The 21,920-nt window shown below is 36.8% G+C and overlaps 1 protein-coding gene across 2 annotated transcripts; it reads left to right on the top strand.

Moving 5' to 3' along the window:
* Nucleotides 1–3,298: 3,298 nt before the first annotated feature.
* Nucleotides 3,299–19,603, top strand: LOC139767481 (ubiquitin-conjugating enzyme E2 J2). Of its 2 annotated transcripts, none has more exons than XM_071696902.1 (5): nucleotides 3,299–3,434; nucleotides 6,972–7,106; nucleotides 7,600–7,834; nucleotides 8,537–8,665; nucleotides 10,581–19,603. In XM_071696902.1, the coding sequence occupies exons 2-5, from the start codon at nucleotides 6,991–6,993 to the stop codon at nucleotides 10,809–10,811; spliced, it is 711 nt and encodes a 236-aa protein (XP_071553003.1). In that variant the 5' UTR covers nucleotides 3,299–3,434; nucleotides 6,972–6,990; the 3' UTR covers nucleotides 10,812–19,603. The 2 variants fall into 2 exon arrangements, with proteins under 2 accessions (XP_071553003.1, XP_071553004.1); XM_071696903.1 differs by having other exon boundaries at nucleotides 3,354–3,478; nucleotides 10,581–15,763.
* Nucleotides 19,604–21,920: the final 2,317 nt, after the last annotated feature.

Raw genomic sequence — 21,920 nt, forward strand, 5'->3', positions numbered from 1 at the left:
GCTTGTGAGAAGGGCTTGAGAGTCACCATTATCCTTTACCTGTTGCCGGAGTTCCAGATTAGGATAAGAGTTAGGGAGACGAACTATATGCTGACAAATACCAGAATGGCTTTTAAGTACATGGATAAGGAAATATTGGGGTGAAGAGGGTGGTGAGAGTAAGTGAGCTTGGGAAGGAGACTTGTGTGAGGAAGTACCAGGAGAGACTGAGTACAGAATGGAAAAAGGTGAGAACAATGGAAGTAAGGGGAGTGGGGGAGGAATGGGATGTATTTAGGGAATCAGTGATGGATTGCGCAAAAGATGCTTGTGGCATGAGAAGAGTGGGAGGTGGGTTGATTAGAAAGGGTAGTAAGTGGTGGGATGAAGAAGTAAGATTATTAGTGAAAGAGAAGAGAGAGGCATTTGGACGATTTTTGCAGGGGAAAAAATGCAATTGAGTGGGAGATGTATAAAAGAAAGAGACAAGAGGTCAAGAGAAAGGTGCAAGAGGTGAAAATGAGGACAAATGAGAGTTGGGGTGAGAGAGTATCATTAAATTTTAGGGAGAATAAAAAGATGTTCTGGAAGGAGGTAAATAAAGTGCGTAAGACAAGGGAGCAAATGGGAACTTCAGTGAAGGGCGCAAATGGGGAGGTGATAACAAGTAGTGGTGATGTGAGAAGGAGATGGAGTGAGTATTTTGAAGGTTTGTTGAATGTGTTTGATGATAGAGTGGCAGATATAGGGTGTTTTGGTTGAGGTGGTGTGCAAAGTGAGAGGGTTAGGGAAAATGATTTGGTAAACAGAGAAGAGGTAGTAAAAGCTTTGCGGAAGATGAAAGCCGGCAAGGCAGCAGGTTTGGATGGTATTGCAGTGGAATTTATTAAAAAAGGGGGTGACTGTATTGTTGACTGGTTGGTAAGGTTATTTAATGTATGTATGACTCATGGTGAGGTGCCTGAGGATTGGTGGAATGCTTGCATAGTGCCATTGTACAAAGGCAAAGGAGATAAGAGTGAGTGCTCAAATTACAGAGGTATAAGTTTGTTGAGTATTCCTGGTAAATTATATGGGAGGGTATTGATTGAGAGGGTGAAGGCATGTACAGAGCATCAGATTGGGGAAGAACAGTGTGGTTTCAGAAGTGGTAGAGGATGTGTGGATCAGGTGTTTGCTTTGAAGAATGTATGTGAGAAATACTTAGAAAAGCATATGGATTTGTATGTAGCATTTATGGATCTGGAGAAGGCATATGATAGAGTTGATAGAGATGCTCTGTGGAAGGTATTAAGAATATATGGTGTGGGAGGCAAGTTGTTAGAAGCAGTGAAAAGTTTTTATCGAGGATGTAAGGCATGTGTACGTGTAGGAAGAGAGGAAAGTGATTGGTTCTCAGTGAATGTAGGTTTGCGGCAGGGGTGTGTGATGTCTCCATGGTTGTTTAATTTGTTTATGGATGGGGTTGTTAGGGAGGTGAATGCAAGAGTTTTGGAAAGAGGGGCAAGTATGAAGTCTGTTGGGGATGAGAGAGCTTGGGAAGTGAGTCAGTTGTTGTTCGCTGATGATACAGCGCTGGTGGCTGATTCATGTGAGAAACTGCAGAAGCTGGTGACTGAGTTTGGTAAAGTGTGTGAAAGAAGAAAGTTAATAGTAAATGTGAATAAGAGCAAGGTTATTAGGTACAGTAGGGTTGAGGGTCAAGTCAATTGGGAGGTGAGTTTGAATGGAGAAAAACTGGAGGAAGTAAAGTGTTTTAGATATCTGGGAGTGGATCTGGCAGCGGATGGAACCATGGAAGCGGAAGTGGATCATAGGGTGGGGGAGGGGGCGAAAATTCTGGGAGCCTTGAAGAATGTGTGGAAGTCGAGAACATTATCTCGGAAAGCAAAAATGGGTATGTTTGAAGGAATAGTGGTTCCAACAATGTTGTATGGTTGCGAGGCGTGGGCTATGGATAGAGTTGTGCGCAGGAGGATGGATGTGCTGGAAATGAGATGTTTGAGGACAATGTGTGGTGTGAGGTGGTTTGATCGAGTAAGTAACGTAAGGGTAAGAGAGATGTGTGGAAATAAAAAGAGCGTGGTTGAGAGAGCAGAAGAGGGTGTTTTGAAATGGTTTGGGCACATGGAGAGAATGAGTGAGGAAAGGTTGACCAAGAGGATATATGTGTCGGAGGTGGAGGGAACGAGGAGAAGAGGGAGACCAAATTGGAGGTGGAAAGATGGAGTGAAAAAGATTTTGTGTGATCGGGGCCTGAACATGCAGGAGGGTGAAAGGAGGGCAAGGAATAGAGTGAATTGGAGCGATGTGGTATACCGGGGTTGATGTGCTGTCAGTGGATTGAATCAGGGCATGTGAAGCGTCTGGGGTAAACCACGGAAAGCTGTGTAGGTATGTATATTTGCGTGTGTGGACGTATGTATATACATGTGTATGGGGGTGGGTTGGGCCATTTCTTTCATCTGTTTGCTTGCGCTACCTCGCAAACGCGGGAGACAGCGAAAAAAAAAAAATCAATATCATACATATGGCCAAAACTAGAATGTGCTTTTCATCTTTGGTCACCAAACCTAAAGAAACACAGCTGAGTTCCTAGAGAAGGAAAAAAAGATGGCACCAGAGTTATGATAACTAAGTTATCGTGAAAGGCTAGAAACCTTATGATTACCCATCTTAGAAGTGAGGGATGACCTGATATTTTTTTTAAAGAGTCTGACGATGTGCCTAGTGACCAGTTCCTCAAGAGATATAGTGTAAAGCAACCAGTACTTTTATGGTATAGAGTGGTGGATGAATGGAATAGGACATGGTTAATGCAAACAGCATACAAAAAGTTAAGTAGTTGTGGCAATACAGAATGTTCAAGATAAAGGAGTCCTATGAGTGTAAAACCCCTCCCCATAGGGTACAAATAGGTGATCAGAAGGGTTAAACTAAATGGTCTGTAATTTACTAGATATGTGGGGAAAAAAGTTGATTAGGTGTTAGAAATTAAACAAATCATCTTTCTCTAATGTGCTTGTATGCAAGCCATTAGTGATACGGTTTATATGGACGTGATGGTAGTGTAAGAATTTTGAATTTGGCGGGCATGAGGGGGGGTGGGGTGATTCTCCACCCCCCCCCCCCCCCGTGACACTGACTTACACCATAAACAATGGACACCTGAGGCTTGAGCTGCGCAATTCATTAAAAAAAAACCTCTTGAAACTTTATTTAACCTACCTTTTGGCCCAGATGAGATAAAACCTCTAATCGGTATTGATATAACGCTGAATAGTATATGAACAGACTGAACAATGGGGTTTAAAGAATGGGTTAAATATTGGGAGTAAAGAGCGAGTGGCGAGGCAGCAGCAGCAGCAGCTGACGTGAGACTCAGCTGATGTCCTAAATATTACACCACGTTCCTTAATTTCCTCATCAAGATGATACTTTAAGGGTAGTTTAAGGTACGTATCGGCACGGTACACTGCTCCAAAAGTGCTCTGAAGAGGTAAGGGGGCGAGAGAGTGAAGACACTTGAAGGGAATTTCCTCCTAATATGTGCTTGAAATACTTAATAATGGGCGGTGGTTTTTACCCCATAAGAAGGGAATTTGTACCTATTATCCTTACTGACTAACTATTATACCAGTTCATTCGTCCTGTTAAGTGGTGCAAGCACAGACGGGCTGGAGGTAAGTAGTAGTGTGCACGAGTTTGCATTGAGGCATTACTGTAGAAACTTATGAATGAAGTTGGAGAAAACGTCTATATTATTTATTTGTTTTGCTGAGGATGGGAGCTGCCTTGTGGGAAATTGGTCATTTGTGTTTGAATCTGCCTTATAACGTTCATTATCTGTACTAAAGTGTCTGAGGAAGAGCCTTCTATCTTATCTATTGAAGGATGAGTCATAGGGAAAACATGGGATTAATTACCGAAAAAGCTAATATAATTTTACAAATAAATGGAGCCTTCAAAAGCCTCATTTAGCTTCTGTAGCAGTTCAGATTTATCGTCACATTTGACATTTTCGTCACAATTTACCGGTCAAACTTGAGATTGAGGACCGTGAAAATGGCAAATAGGTCGTCAAATGTTAAACAACAGTGAGAGGATGTATGATCCTCAGAGACAGAGAGATTTGATGTTTGTATACTTCTGGTACTGTTTTGGTTGTTGCGTAAAGTATATATAGGTTCTCTTGATTTTTCGGAGATGTTGCATACCTTTACATTAATTAATCGTGTTACATAGCTTTACGTTAATTAACCCCATTCTTCCCCTGATATTCTTAACTCTAACCCCCATCATCTTTTATTTTGTTTCTTGAAATGTGTTCGAGAAATTCCTTCTCCAAGACTCAATTTATTCTCTGAATGCTCCGCAAGTATTTTAGAACAAAGATCATTAATATCCAGTGCTGATAATGATGCAAAGATAAACAAGACTTTTACCTAAAATGGGTTACTAATCAAATCATGTTCCAGTTGAATGACACAACAGAAATGATATGTTGTCGGAACAAATTCATACCAGTGGACCCTTTATGCTATGTATATGTGATTGAGGTTGGGAGTAAGAATCAGAGTATTCTATTTCATTCTGCAGTAATAAATGTGGTGGAGGGGAGAGATATGATGATCAAGGAAAATTTTGGGTAAAGGTTATGTTAAGTGAAAAACTCACAGAAGTCATCAGAACATAGAGTTACATTAATTTTGATGTTATTTGGAAATATGTGAATGTTTTGGTGTTGTTTACATTCAGTTTCTAAAAGGTTTGTGTGCTTATTCTCATTTGTATTCTTTACTATTCTTTCCTGCACGCATCCAATATGGTGGAAGGAAGATGACACTTATTTGTATATTTTTATGACAAGATTGAAAACCGAGATAAATCTTAGTTCCAAGGTTGTTTCCCTAGGTTCTCATGATTTCTTAATGTATTTCATTCACCCTACATTTTCTATGATCACCAAAGCCTTGCCCTTTGTCGCTGATATTCATAGGATGAAAAATAAAACTCCATATCACACTTTACATATCTAAATCTCTCCTAAGTATATAAGGAATCCATTGATAGGTATTTTCCCAAATGCATAAGCTATTTCTTTTGCGCCTCAAAACTAGGAAATTAGGAGTCATTTTTTGCTGTCACTAAAAATCTAGGAGTGTGATATGGGGCATTATATTGTACACTGCAGTGTTCATTGATAAAGCAATGGCGTTGAGGAAAAATATGGGAAACGAAACCATGAAAATTTCATCTAACCTCCTGGGGCAGGTGCAGTTTTCTTTATTTTTGGTATTATTTGAAAAATGTGTCAATATTATGGTTACTGACTTTATCTGCTCATTAGATGTTTTGTGCTTTGTCTCACAAAAATTTCATGAAACACCTGTTGATTACTTTTATACACATTGTATAAATTTACAAGACCATATGCTATGTGGCTGTAGATGAAAATTATATTAACTTGAATTAAGGTAGATTTTGGCTGCTAGGGAAGCTCAGGTGAGGTTTAATAGGTTTTGTTGATTTCCACAAGCGTTTCTCTTAGTTTTATGTGAATTAACCCCACTTTTCCTAGATCTTCCTAACCCTCATCTTTATTGCTTTTTTTACCATCATACCATAACAAAAAAGGATAAAGTATCAATTTGACCTTACATAAAAACTGATTTCTTAGAAATAATTAATGATTTAGGTTCATAGTATAGTCCATTTTGTGTACAGAAGACTCTGCAGAAGACTCATCTCTCTTATCTCTTTTTCATATTTTGTTACTTATCAGTGAGCAAGGTTTTGAAGTAGAGGATGTTGTGAGGTAAGATAAATGAAAAGGGTTTATGTTGAAGGTATATGAATATAGATAAATTCTAAAGAATACATGTAAAGTATGATTTTTTGTGTAGGTTATGGTTCAGTATGCAGTTCCATAGAATCAATTGATAAACAATTTTACTCAAGTATGTTATGGTTCTTTATCTCTGTGACTATAATGAGTGGATATTAAAACTGTACCATAGCTCCTAAATTGTTATATATTTTTTTCATACTTGTTTGAAGCTTTCTACATTAGTGAGGTAGCACTAGGAACAGATGACAGAAAGACTGCATTTGCTAACACCCATTCTCTAGCTGTTGCACTTGTTTTACAAAAACCATAGCTTCCTATCCACACCCAGGCCCACAGACCTTTCCATGATCTCCCCATGCTGCTTCACATACCCTAGTTCAGTCCACTGATTATATGTTGCCCCTGTATATTGAATCGTTCTAGTATACTACATTCCTTGCTCACCTTTCATCCTCCTGCATGTTCAGGCCCCAATCATTTATGATCAAGGCAAATGAATCTTGCCTTCATTTACATATGAAGATACAATATTTAGATCTCTTCCAGTAGTTTGCAAGTGCTTTTTATAATGTATTTTGTCTTTTATGTTTTCAGTTAATTGATATTACTATACTTTCTGGGATCTAGCTCCAAATCTGATATGAGGGTATTGTGGCTCATGTAGGTATGAATCATTAAATAGAACTGAAATGCATTTTGCAGTATTGAGTATTAATTTGTTTTGATGAGGAACATGGGCTGTTGATCTTGTACCTGTCAGAATTTAGTCTGCTTTTCCAGTTTGAACATGGCTCTCATTGGTGCTGTTTATGTGTGGAATTTTGATATCAGTAAATGTTGTGTAGACAGAAAAACTTTTCAACTTCCCATAGGATTACAGTTTGATACTGCTCATCAGTGTGTGTGTTCAAAGTGAAACTGATTTTGAATTAATGATAATTTACAGAACTTTGATTTTTAAATGTGAGACTATACAAAAAGATAAAGTAGACACATGAATAAGGAAGCACATTGTTATTTATAATGAAGTGGAAGGAAGCCATGCTTTTAAAAGGATTATATGTTTACAAAAGATTCTTGCACTTCTTGACTCCCCAGAAATATTATTATTAAATTGAAAGTTTTATTTCTTTTCTTGTAGAATTTGGAAACTGGAAGTTATGTCGAAGCATTCAGGCACAGCATCAGCACGCCTACGGGCTGACTATATGCGCCTTAAGCGTGACCCAGTGCCTTATGTGACGGCTGAACCGCTACCTTCCAATATTCTTGAATGGTAAGTAGACAGACTTATGGTATCAGAATACTACAGTATATACATCAAGAAAAATTTGATTTTTCTCCTGAAAATAGTATGGCAGTATGCCAGAATTTATTCCCTGGGATCAGGAAGAATGAGTACAAATGATTCCTCATCTGTGACCTGGGTACCAAACTGGGTCCTAGTGCATCTTGTTTATGTTTTGACATGTATATTTGAATTCTTTATTCATTTTCAACGTTAAATGCTGCGCACATAAAGGAAACTAACTCATTTAGTAATTGATTATTTATTTTTATTACAGCTGATGATAACTGTTCATTTCATATATCTTGTGTTCTGACAAGCTCTTACATGGTTGCTGACTACCTTCATATTCATTGTTTATGAACTCAGTCACACTTGTCTTTATTGCCTGATATGAATTATCATGATTCAGTTAGCTCTTACAATATTACATCCTAGTCAGCTTAACTAGTGGTTGATTTTATTAATTGAAATCTTTCAGGCATTACGTAGTTGAGGGACCAGAGCAGAGTCCTTATGAAGGTGGATATTATCATGGAAAGCTGGTTTTCCCCATGGAATATCCGTTCCGCCCTCCAAGCATATACATGATCACACCCTCTGGCCGCTTCAAGACCAACTCTCGTCTTTGCCTTTCCATCTCAGATTTTCATCCCGATACGTGGAACCCAGCTTGGTCGGTGGCAACTATACTTACGGGACTATTATCTTTCATGGTAAGAGCTTGCAAATTTCTCAAATACTTTTTCAGCCAGTTAATGGTTATGATACTTTTTCTTCTTTTTCTTAGGGGTAGACTTAATTGATGGGAATAAGCCAAAGTCTTTTGGTGATTGATTTGCTTACACAGACATTTCTTGTGATCTTTTGATAAAATACATTTAGTTACCAGATACTTGAATTATGGATGTTTTAGAGGAATGTCTTGACATTTTTCTTTTATGAATAGATAATAGGACTGCTTCATTTTAGGTTTAGTCTTCAGTTAATTAAAACTATCCTTGATGTTTTGAATCACCTAGAAAGCTAAAGTTCCATGTTAGTCGTTGAAATGTATTTTGTGCCTTTGCTTAAATCAAGGTGAAGAATTCATCCAGGGACTATCATGTTATTGTAGGTCAATTTTCATTGTGTTGTATGCCACCTAAAGTAATTCCTCTGTTTTCGGGCAATTCTAGCTTGATGTTATGATCATAAATGAAAAGCAGTCAGTTATGGTGATGGGGGTCTATTGTAATGTACTTGTTTAAGTATTTTGTTATATTATTAATCAGATTATGGAAAAAATCAAATGTTTATTCATTCTTAAGTTGTTCAGAATAGTCTAGGAATGAACCAGAGAAATAATATATTTTGGCTTGTTGTTGTTTAGGCTTCTCTTGGAATATCAGATGAAAACTAACATGTCACTTCCACAGTTAGAGAAATCTCCAACATTTGGCAGCATTGAAACAAGTGATTATGAAAAAAGACAGTTAGCTCAACAAAGTTTGAGCTTTAACCTCAGAGACAAGGTCTTCGCAGAATTATTTCCTGACACTGCAGAGGTAAGTTGGTCTTTCCCATCTGTTTAGTGCATTATTGTAGTTATATCTCACCCTAAAGGTATTATAATATCTCATATTTACTGTTTATTGCATTGAAATCCATATTTCTTGTTTATTATTTACTGCATTGTGATCAAGGTGATCCAAAGGTATCTTCTCCAACCGTTGTATGTATTAGTAGTGTCTTATTGAATATTCATTAGTGCATATAAATTAGTTTTTTTTTTTTTTTTTTTGCTTTGTCGCTGTCTCCCGCGTTTGTGAGGTAGCGCAAGGAAACAGACGAAAGAAATGGCCCAACCCACCCCCATACACATGTATATACATACGTCCACACACGCAAATATACATACCTACACAGCTTTCCATGGTTTACCCCAGACGCTTCACATGCCCAGATTCAATCCACTGACAGCACGTCAACTCCAGTATACCACATCGATCCAATTCACTCTATTCCTTGCCCTCCTTTCACCCTCCTGCATGTTCAGGCCCCAATCACACAAAATCTTTTTCACTCCATCTTTCCACCTCCAATTTGGTCTCCCACTTCTCCTCATTCCCTCCACCTCCGACACATATATCCTCTTGGTCAATCTTTCCTCACTCATTCTCTCCATGTGCCCAAACCATTTCAAAACACCCTCTTCTGCTCTCTCAACCACGCTCTTTTTATTTCCACACATCTCTCTTACCCTTACGTTACTTACTCGACCAAATGGAAATGGTGAAGAGCTTGTAGATTTATGTGCTGAAAAAGGACTGGTGATTGGGAATACCTGGTTTAAAAAGCGAGATATACATAAGTATACGTATGTAAGTAGGAGAGATGGCCAGAGAGCGTTATTGGATTACGTGTTAATTGACAGGCGTGCGAAAGAGAGACTTTTGGATGTTAATGTGCTGAGAGGTGCAACTGGAGGGATGTCTGATCATTATCTTGTGGAGGCTAAGGTGAAGATTTGTATAGGTTTTCAGAAAAGAAGAGTGAATGTTGGGGTGAAGAGGGTGGTGAGAGTAAGTGAGCTTGGGAAGGAGACTTGTGTGAGGAAGTACCAGGAGAGACTGAGTACAGAATGGAAAAAGGTGAGAACAATGGAAGTAAGGGGAGTGGGGGAGGAATGGGATGTATTTAGGGAATCAGTGATGGATTGCGCAAAAGATGATATAAATTAGTATGTAGATTAATAAATAGACTATTGATATGTAGAAGCTGTACAGTCATTAATGCAACTGTATCATATTGTTTAGATTTAAGTCAGCTGATATATTATTCAAGAATTCAATCTTACGTTGTTTGGGAATCCATATATTTTTACTCATAGCTCTACTGAGTGTAACTTTGAACAATTTAGGATTATAGTTTATTGTCCTTACATACTACTAGAAATTTAAGGTTGCAATTTATTGTCTGACAAAATAATTTAGGCATGTCCGGAAAACAGTATTTGGCATAAGAGATATTGTCCACCCCTTGTATGAAAGTGTTCACGTGTCGTTTGATTTTTATCAGCTACAGAAGTTTAGCTGTGATAAAAAGACTAATTTTGTAAACTCTAATGGAAGGATTGAAGGAGACATAAGCCTACTATCTCCCCACCATGAGAAGTCATGAAGTTCATGTGGCTTTATTTGTTTCCTGGATTTCTGTTGACAGCTGTCAGGCTTTAGGGAGTGAATTCAGTTGCTCTGGAAAGGTAATAACAAAATTAAATGTTGTTTATTCTTCAGGGCGAGAATTAACTGGCTAATGTAGGATATGTTATTTAGAGAGCTGGATGCTCTGTTGTAATTGTTGTTACCATACTTAGATTCAAAAGATGACTGTACAAAACAACTTTTCTTACTATTGGTTTCTTACATTAGCATATATTGACATGTTATCTCTTTCTTGTATGATTCATATTCCCTACAGGAGATCCAGAATAAACTGACTCAGCGTGAACAGGAGCTTGCAGAAAGAGCGAAAGCTACGGAGACAGGAAGTCAAAGTGACAGAGGTCCAACAAGCAATGGTAGTGCAAACCAGAACCTCGATGCTAGCCAGATGTCTGCTCTGACAAACCTCCTGGTTGTTGTTGGCTTTGCCTTATTTGCATGGACAGTGACGTATGTTGTGTCAACATTAAGCGAAGAAGAAGGATAGTGAGACTTATTTTCTGCAGTGTTTAACATTAGTGTTATAATGCAATTATTTTGGAAAATATAAAAGGAATCCTTGAGCAGACTGATATTCAATATCTTTTCGTGCTTGGATTGATTTAGGGGATTAGATATGCCTCTCACAATAAAAACCCATCTACATGCAAGAATTGTTTGAAACCCGTGTTGTGAGTTCAAGGAATTTGCCTTTACTTTAGTTACTTTTCTATCTTTAGTCTTTTTGTATCTTTACTGGGTTTAGATTAAAGCTATCATTTGTACTTGAATCCAGTTTATAATGATAGTGAGAAATAAGGTCACAGTGATTTACCTGTTCACATTATCAAAAACCACACAGGACATGAAGTAAAGTATGATTGAGCTATGAGACTATGTATTTGGCACACCCCATGGACATGGGAACAAGAGACAGAGAGGAGAAAAAGCCAAATTTATTTGACCTAATGATGATTGTGTTATCAGTAGAAAGCGACTGTTATCATATTTGATTTTTCTAACCTAGGACAATGGGCTAAGGACTCTGGGTTGATGGTATTTCCTTAAGGACCTGTTGGATTAGACTAAATGAATAATCTATTGTTAAGTCTTTCAAGGTTTTCATATTCAGTCCGTGTATGAATTTTTGTTTTATTCACTTCAAGGTTTTCTTACAAAGATTGTGTTATTCGATTTCAGGTGAAAAAAAGTTTGATTTAGATGCATATCACTCTTGTTTATAGTCCTGTGCTGTACCAAAACAAATAAGCTCATACATCTGGTAGTGAATTACATATCCCAGACAACTTCCCTGCTAATCACATCCTCCCATCTGTTTGTTCATTACATTCTTGTCCACACTTGGTTTTTTCTTCTTTGTTACATGTTTGCTATTCCACATGTGTGAGGTAATGTCCATAACAGATGAATGAGCCTTTGAGGAAAAAAATCCTCATTTGTGTCTTTCCTCTATTCCTTCTTTTGGAAATGAATACAGGAGATGAGGATTTCCAATCCCCTCCCCCTTCTTGCCCATCTTAGGCGTCTGTGACATTCGAGAGATAGATGAGTAGTACTCTTTCCCCCTTAAACTATATTTCATGATTATTTATTTATATGTAGTTTTTTCTACATTATTAATCTTATATTTTTTGTATAAACAATGAATTAATAGAATTTTGCTACATATGTCATTTTATGTATGATTATTATGTGTTTTTTGCAACTCATGATTTCATGTAGAATTGTTTATTTGCTATAAATTTACATGAGGAATATAATCAAGCTAAACTATTGAGGATTATTCTGGTAAAAAGCTGTAAACCTAGCTCTTTCACATTGTCTCAAAAAGTATACACATTTCTTATGCTAGCCATTTGTGGATAAGTGAGTGCTCTGAGAGGCTGGATCTTTATGGGTGGGCAGCATGAGTGATTTGGGACCACGAGAATTAAAATCTTTTACTAAAGCATTATATCATTCATTTTGATATTCATCTGGTATTCATAGATGGACAACCACAGAGGAAGAACTTCATTGTTTGGCGGTGAGATTGGTGATTTCTTAATGATGACAGCTGAATACTGTTATTAGAGGTAGTGTGATCAATATTGGTATTTTTTGTCTTATTCATCCCTGTTTAGTTTCCTGTTTCAGTAAGGTAGTTCTGGCATTGGCTGACTTGAGGCCTAGAGGAAAATTCTTCATTTGTCTTCTTCCTCTGTTTTTTCTTTTGAAAGGTGATAATACAAGAGGGGAGGATCCCAACCTCTTGCTCCTGCCTTTCGTATTTGCTTTTGTGGCACATAGGAAGTGCATAAGTAGCATTCTTTCTCCTCTGTCCTCATGGGTAATTATCAGTATTATGTGATTATTAAAACCAATGATATTTGATAGCATGAAGATTTTACTGTAGTAGAGTTCAGTCTGGATAATCCACTTTGACTGGGGGTTAGGTAATGCTAGATAACTGAAAACAATGGATTATCGCAGTTTTGCATGGAAATAATATAAAATTATAAAGAGATACACTTACTGTGCTGTAAAAGTTGCACCAGTCTCTTTTTCATTCCCCTTTCTCCAGCACTGTGGGCATATGATATTTCACCATTTTGTATTCTGATGTGAGTTTTACACACACGGCTTTACATTTGTATAATCAGCTTGATAATGAATATATTTTTCATTTTTTTCATACATATTTACCATTTCTTGCCTTAATGAGGTAGAGTTAAGAACAGAGGACTGAACCTTAGTGGGAATATTCTTACTTGGCCCCCCCTCTCTGTTCCTTCTTTTGTAAAATTGAAAATGAGAGGGGAGGATTTCCAGCTCCCCACTTCCTCCCCTTTTAGTTGCCTTCTATGACATGCAGGGAATATGTGAGAAGTATTCCTTCTCCCCTATCCCCAGCGATGATCAGTTTTGATATAAGGGTCGGGTTGGACCTGGAAGAAGTGGAATACATTAGGTACACAGAAGTGGATGTGACAGCAGATGGAACTATTTGGGTTGAAGTCAGTGGTAGAATGGAAGAGGGGGCAAAGGTCAGTATATATAAGACAAAGATTGACTGTTACCATTAAACAGCAAAGTTGTGGAATTCTCTTCTTTCTCGCTGTTTTTTCAGTGTTGCACGTACAGAAAGGGCTCATAATATCATTAAGTGCTCCATATTGCAGCATTATAGTGTGGCACACCTGTGAAGGACTTTTATAACATTTTTTTATCAGTGTTGTGCTTGAAAATTACAGTACAATGTTTCAAATAAGTATTTTCTGTATGGTATTGTGGAGTATTGTACAAAGTTTGAAGTTTGATTGCTAAATTAAAAAAATTGTTTTACATCTGGTAGGCTACCATGTTGGGTGCGTTTGCCACAGATATGTGGAACATTGATCATGCTGTACAAATTGAACTTACGTTTGCAAATTTCTCACTGTAATTGTGCAAAATATTTAATTATACACAGTTGCTAAAGCCTTGGAGTATAAGCAGTCTGGCTTTTGCACATTCTTACAAACCCCATTGGCTGAAAAGTTAGGTGAATACACTCATTTAAAGAACAAATATAGATGGGTGATTAGTAAAAATTTATAGTATCTTCTGAATCCAGATTCCACTTTGTTTTAGCTGGCACATCATATTGATATGGCAAAGCCAACTGTGTAATTTTGAGACTGATGAATTATGATACGGTAGTAACACTCGTCAGATTCTCCGTTTTCATTTGCATGGATAATCAAGATGATGCTGCATATTGTCTAATCTGGTTAAAGGGATCAAGATAAATACCATTAGCCCATTGTCCTTGCTTTGCCATTTGGTTCAGAAGAGTCTCTCATATTCAGTCTTTTGTTAGCCATCAATACTGTAACCTGTCTACTACTCCTTGTTAAAAAAGTATGAACTCTGATAACCAAAAAAATTTTGAATTTTTTTTCTGATTTCTGTATAGAAAGATGAGGTTAAGTCTCTGCAGATATAGGTGCAACTAGGAATGCCAACATTTATAAGTGAATTCATTATATCTCCCTCTACACTAACACACCATCTTGTTCACTACAGAGGGAGACACCACCAAAGGCATCTTCACCCTCAGTAAACACATTCTCACTTCACCTGCGACAAACACATCTTCACTACACCCTTGATAAACCCAATTTCACTTGAAAATGCATCTTCATGTCACCTTCAACAAATGCATCTTCACTTCAACCATGTCAAATGCATCTTTACCACACCCTCTACACCACTGGTCTTTGACCTGATTGCTATGTGTTGAAAAGAAAGGAAAAGATGTATTTGTTCTTTCTCCTTCAGAGGGATACAGATATAGAGACCTTAATACTCCTTCATAGCTTAGAAATTCTGTTACAATTTGATATTTTCTTGTGAATATTTAAATCAGAAAAACGTGAGGGTAGTATAATCTTTGCATCAGATGTTAAGATACTAACCTTTACTCTTCTCAAGACTTATTACTTTGAAAGTTGTATTTACCTTAGTAAAACAGTAATTAGATTTTTTTTATTGCATTTTCATTGTGATGTTTATGGTCTTTTGTTTGAAACAGTTCTGGAGAGAAGCTGATGAAATCAAGAAATTGGAATTTGGGTAATATATGGGAAGTATACTGCAAGGGACTGTGTTATTTGCAAAATCCCATTTCCCATAGCAGCCGCACTACCAGGGTTGTGTGGATATTTTTTGTTGTTGTTGTTGTTGTTGTTGCATGAGGTGGATATTTTATTACTTGAATGACTAAACTAACATCCTTTGTTCTGTTTCCTTCTTCGAGTGGGGTGGTAGCCCTCTGGTCAAGAAAGGCATTCTTTCACCACAAAGATTAGGGTTATTCAGAAAGGATTACTTTTACCGAGGGTCTTCAGCATGACAGCATAACTAGCCATACATGCACACATCAGCTAAATAACACCTGCAAAATCTGCCCAGTTGTAGGAATGAACTAACCTCTTTAGGATGGAGTATGCAGAGTGCTACCACCACCACTATGTGTTTCTTCTTTCTATCATGTGTGTATGGAATTTCCTGCATGAGTGAGGTAATGTTAAGAACAAGAGCAGATAACTGAGCTTTTGAGGTAAAAAAATCCTCGCTTGGCTCCTTCCTTTCTTCTTTCATTTTTAAAGTGATATTGCAGGACGGAAGGAATTCCAGCCCCTTGCACCCAACCTTTGGTTGACTTTTATGAGATATGTGGGCAGTGCTTTTTGTCCCCAGTTCCCAAAGCTAACCTGATTTCTTACAGACATCAAACTTTCAATTAGTCATTTTTACAGCACAATTATTTTCTCCAGAGTTCAGATTTTACAGAAATTAATGTATATAATCCAGAGACAGCAGCAGCTTCAAAAAAGTGGGGAGGCTCACTGGAGCTAAAACCAGTTGTCTGAAGGCATTGATGCAGCATACTGCCGTTCTATACAAGTAAGTTTACAATGGCCGGACCCCCTACTTTTCAAAATGGGGGATTTCAGCCCCCCCACTGCTGCCACTGTAATCTTATGATACTCAGTATCTTGGGTCAGGAGAATACTTGTGAATATCATCTGTGAAGCAGAGTCATATGGATTTAATAGGTATATGAAATGTTGAATTCTTTTTGTTGATAATTACTATTGGTTGAACTTTAGGGTTTACTATGATTTTTAAGAGTGATCTGTATCTCATCTGGTTGGGAAACAGATTTTATCATGATTTTCAAAAGGGAAATATTTGTAATCCATTTGGAAAACAAGTTTTACCATGATTTTCAAAAGGGAAATATATTTAATCTGGTTGAAAATAGGATTTACCATGAGATTTGAAATAATACTGATGTGATATAGATGGTAAACAGGATTTCACATGATTTTTGAAAGGGAATTATATATGATCTAGTTGAAAAGCATAATATATCATGACTTTTTAGTGGGAGCTAAATGTTCTCTGGTTGGAAAATGGACTACAGCTGAGAATTGATTGTATTTTTGTATTACATTCAGTGCATGTTATACTGGCCTATGTAAAGAAATTTAATTGTGCAAAACTAGACCCACATGAAGAATTTTATTTTTCTGGTGTTCTTGAGGATGTAGAATTTTACAGTAGAGTCTTTATTAGAACAAGTTGCCTGCTGCTCTAAAATTATGAATACCAGAGCTGTTTGTGTAAGTTTGCCTGGGACATGTAGAGGGCAAATAAATCACAGCCCATGTGTAATCACTTGCTAACTGATATCCAAATATACACTATTGATGAGTTTTTAAGGTACTGCATTAATTTCAGTCAATAAATGAGTTGAAGCAGATGCCATTTGCATTGCATATATCTTGAAAATAAGGAAAAAGATTATTATCAAAATGTGTATTGGTGAAAGCACAATATGTATATTCATGGTAAAATGTTTATTGGATGATTACGTTAGTATGCTATTGCGCCAAACCCCTGACTGTGTCATTTAAGTATTAGAACCTTTGGAAAAGTTATGTAAACTAGGTAGGGAACCCTTCCCCTGTTTTTTCTTTTGGAAAGTAATTCAAGAAGGGAGGACTTCCAGCCCCCTTTGGAATATATGTACAATGGCTTCACCTCTAAATCACCTAAGCTCTACAGTGAAGTTCCCCAAGGAGCAATTCATTATCCATCCCCCTTCATTCTCTTCCACATGACCTACCAGTACCTCCAGCATACTACAGCATGAAGGGTCATATGCAGATGACCTCACAACCATAGCACAAGACCCTGGCACCACAGTGTTGACTACAGACATGTAGCATTACAAATTGAACTGAAACAATCGCTAACCCTGAAAATGAGATCTGCATCTCCACAGAGATCATCAATCAGATTGATTCGAATCAGCTTACACCCTCCAATCACCTTGAATGGACAATCACTCCCACTGAACAAAACACCAAGCGTCCAAGGCTTCATGTATGACACACGTGACATTCACTCCCAACATCAAAATCATCAGTACAAAAGCTACACACAAACTAATTGCCCCCAGAACACTAACTAGTGCCAAAAATGGACAAGAAAAAAAACTTTAGCATTCTCTACAAACAACTCATCTGCTCCCTTCTAAACTATGCCTCACCTGCTTAGAGGTTTCAGCATGGATCTAAGTAAGTTTCCATATGTTTGGCATTTTGTTTTGAATCCAGGAATGGTTTGAAGATATTTGTGAGCAATTAAGATTGTAGTATGGCTGAAATGTTTTATGTGGAAGTTTGATGTGTTGTGAGGGCCAGTTTGAATATCACTGGGAGTAAAGGATGGAAGAGCAGTGTTTCAGAGTGGATTTTATGTAGGTTTTTCATGTATTGGTTATTGTATGGCTTTAGATTTGAATGATTAAAATCTGTTACAAAGTGTCTTTTTCTATTATGCTGCTGGATTACTGAACAAACCCTACTCAAGATGCCACTCAGTTCAGTGGGAATATCTCCATACTGACACATGTCTCACCTACATAAAACCTACCTTTTTGACTTCTAAACACTTCACTCAAACATATAGTCTTGATGAAGTACTGTATAACTTTGTTGTATTAACAGTTTGTATAATCTAGTCTCCCACAAAGTTTGTCATTCTTTGTCCATTTTTCCAACTCCCTTGTCATCCAAATCCTTTGTCAGATTTAAGAGTATCACACCAACTGCCTTTATTCTGTTTGCTTTTCTACGTTCGAGATCCCCTTTGTACTACAGAATAGTTATGGTTGCTACTCTTATATTAGACTGTTCAGTGCCTTGTGGCTTACAGTATTTTCCTGTCACTGCTCATTTCAGAGTTGTGATGAAACTTCTTGCCTGTCATTGTTCTTTTATCACGTCATTCCATTGTTTTTTGTATGTGGTACTCAAGTATTTGATTTTGACCATCATGCCCTCTTTTGATCTGTGTGTGTCACATTCCAAAACCTTATTATCAAGCACATCTATGGGCTTTGTTTATTCATGTTTATTTTCCATTTCGTATGGATCCCTACTAATTCTTTTACTGATTCTGTAACAAATATCAAGATTTGACAGTTGTTGCAGTGTCATCATTAGGAGTATCAGTTTTTTCTTTGAGCATTCTTTTATTGCACACATCTTCACAAAATGCTAGCCATTAAGATGCATGGAATTGTGTCATGAGAAATTTATATGCTGTGTTAAAGGTAATTGATTGATTACTAGAAATGCAATTATACATTTTTGGAAGATAATGGATTTTGTTCACCACTGAATATACTCTTGTCATCAAAACCTTGTGTAAGATGTGTTCTTGAAATATATTAGGGATAACTACAAACAGAAATAGGGAACACAGTTATGAGAATTTACATCCATGATAGATGCATTCTAAATTTCATATAAAACAGAGTATATGAATAGATTATATGCTTGTATTGCATACCATACTTTATGGTATATTTTACATATGATTTTGAAAGAATTTCCTGATGTTCCAAGAAAAGTGTGTTTTCTTACTTGAATGGTGTAAAATTTAATGCAAAGTAAAACAGAGTAATTGGGTATCTCAACATATTACTTAATTGGTAGATGAATCATTTTCTCTCTTTTGGTAGGTATAAGTCACAATAGGTAAAAGCAGGTGAAGACTATAAGTGAGAGGTATTAATCTTGCATCAGAGTACCAACCAGGTCTTACCCATAAGTAGGTGACATCTGGGAAACTCATGATCTGCCATTTTCACTTGTTTGAGCATAGCTGAATGGATGAGTACATTTCATAAAGAGATTAAAGAAGTTGTTTTTGAAATTAGGATTTATATCTGAAGATATTGTTTGAAGTTAATGTTTGTTAATAAATTACTAAGGTAGAGAGGATTTGTAGTGATTGAAGCATATACCTTTTCCCTTTTTATGTATGGTACTAAGTGTATCTGCACAACCATGTTTACGAAAGTTATATTTTTCTCCATAAAATACTTGTGAGACAAGTGCTGCACAGTGAATGATGTATATTTTTGTAAAAATTTATATATTAGTTTCTCCTCTTCTATGTAGGACCTACAGTCCATTAAATGGGTGAATACTGTATTATGTATTGATGTAAAGTGATGTGTACAAAGAAATGTAGTGTATAGGGACAGATATATGAAGACTAATAGCATTACATGCATAAATTTTTGAGCTTTAAATGCAGTTGCCAGGTTTTCAAATAGTTTAGTTTAAACTACTGAGACTCTATTGTAACTTTCTCTTCACAGAATGTTGATCATGAATGAAAGATATGTGCAAAGAGATGTAAGAACTTTTATAAATATATGATTAGAATCTGTGTTGCATTTTAGTTGAGCCATGTTACAGTTACAGGATGGGATGTGGACGAATTAGATATGGTATCCTGTCTTTCCTTAGTGTACTTCTTAATGAATATAATTAGGCCAGTTCTACTACATTCACCATTGCTACACCAAACTTGTCACCAATCCCTTTCGTACATGAGACTCTTGTGATCTGAGTTATATAATTTCGTAGATAGGTAAGAGTCTTCACTTAGACAGTAAGGGTTCTAGTTTAGATAGAGTCCTTGAAGACCTAGGAATGGAGGATTCTAGGTTTAGTAGAGTCCTCACTTGGGCATCAAGAACCTTCAGGTAGGTTAACTCCTCCCCAGGTCACCATAGATCAACAATTTGGTAGAGTCCATACTTGGTCACACAGCATCCTAGAACAAGTTGAGTTTTCATTTGGGTTCTGAGGATTAAAGACACTAAGCATAGGAAATCTGCCAATGCTTCTTCATGATCAAAAACAGTGATCCTTAATTCAGATGAATAGTAGGAATGTCTAGGTCATATACAGTACAACACCCTTCCTATCATGAAACTAAACAAATACAATGGATAAATAAAAAACTTTTCTAGACAAAAGCCCTCTAGTATGAAGATTTTAAAGTATGTATGTCATCAGTGTAAAATCAAAATTCAAGCAAAAAAGCACTTCATTTCTGGTAAATGAAGAGCCTCTCAATTACCATAACTAGAGAAAAAGTTTTCAAGAAATATACAGAAAATTGTCCTTGCTTCCTGTTTCATTAAAAACCTTCCCCCTTATCAACTAAATACAAAACCACCAAAATTATATAAGCAAAAGCCCTTTACAAACTGTAATTGAAACTTTCCATATACAAAATATGTATAGAAGCCTCTCTACCACGAGCTATTGGATACCTCCCATATACAAAATATGTACAGAAACCTCTTCAGTTCATAGTTTAATACAAAAACTTTATCTGACATTAAATGTGACCAAAAAGCTTACTAGGTGATATATAAACAATTACGTGATATATGAACAATTACTACCCTGTTACAAAATAGAAGTTTGTATACAAAAGTGAGATCCTTTCATAATTGCGAGTTAAAGTAGCCATTTTATAATAAAAAAAAGGCCTCCCAATTGCAAAATATGATCGAAAACCCATCTTAAGAAATGAGATGCAGAATTTGTTTTAACATTTAACTCGACATAGAGTGGCTTTAGGACTTGAAATAATAGATCCTGTTTTATTGGTTTTCATTTTTTCTTTTTTTTTTCTTTGTAAGCTTCACCCTGCAATCTAACCAAGACGAAATGTTCTCAGGGTTTGTAGATCATGCGTAGAATTATAGAAATGATGTCGTAGGCGATAGAAAATGGATAAAGACAGCTGCAGTTGGCGGGGTCGACCCCCACGTTGGGGAAAGAGCCAAAAGTCTGTGTGCGTGGGTGTCTTTGGGGTAGGGTCGGCCGCCCCCCTTTTCAACAAAGGCTTTTTATCAGGGGGGTTTGTTTTCCACCCCTCCTTATACCACCCCTTAGAGAATCTTGGAGTGGAGGTTTAAGGTGGGGGGGTTGGGGAATGATCCCCTCCACAGAAAATGAAGGATATGAGTAAATCTAATCGTATGTTTTCCATGGCGGATATTTTACAGACGCCTTTGTTCGTCGTCTGGTGTAACGCATTTAACTATGTAGAGTTGTTTCCCATCAGATTCTGACCTATAACTATACTTTGGAATTTCCCTGAGTAATTCCCCCTTAATTGAAAAGCATAATCTAGCCAATAAATTTAGAGATAATTCTTCCTCCGTCCGTGGAACCTAATATGGATGCTTTTGACATCTTCCAAACAATAATTACAGCCTTAATCATTTCACTATCAAGAACTATGCTGTACTGTAGGAGAAGCAAGGACTCTATGGAGCAACCATAATTTTTTTTTGACGAGGTGAAAAATGTGTTGAAAAGTATACCATCTGAGGCACCATTCCTTCGTAAATTTCATACACTAAATCCAGTCTTTTAACCATCATTTTCCCCCATAAGAAACAGTATTTGCAACTGTAATGTCTAAACTCATATGGAATCAACGAAGAGTGAAACATAAGCAACAAGAAATATTGTTTTGACATTTTTCTTTATTTCCGAAGCTATATGGCCAAGGGGAAGGGAAGTTTGTTATACAGAATAATACATTTAAAAAATCATGAACACAAATGTACAGTGTACTTAAAAGCTGGACTATTAGAGGTTTTGCCTGATTTTGGTCTATAGAAGAGAAATTAGATCGAATGAATTTATGTATTGCGTCATTTATAATGGCTGTCAAA

The sequence above is a fragment of the Panulirus ornatus genome, chromosome 61, assembly GCF_036320965.1.
Source record: "Panulirus ornatus isolate Po-2019 chromosome 61, ASM3632096v1, whole genome shotgun sequence".
Classification (NCBI taxonomy): Eukaryota; Metazoa; Arthropoda; class Malacostraca; order Decapoda; family Palinuridae; genus Panulirus; species Panulirus ornatus.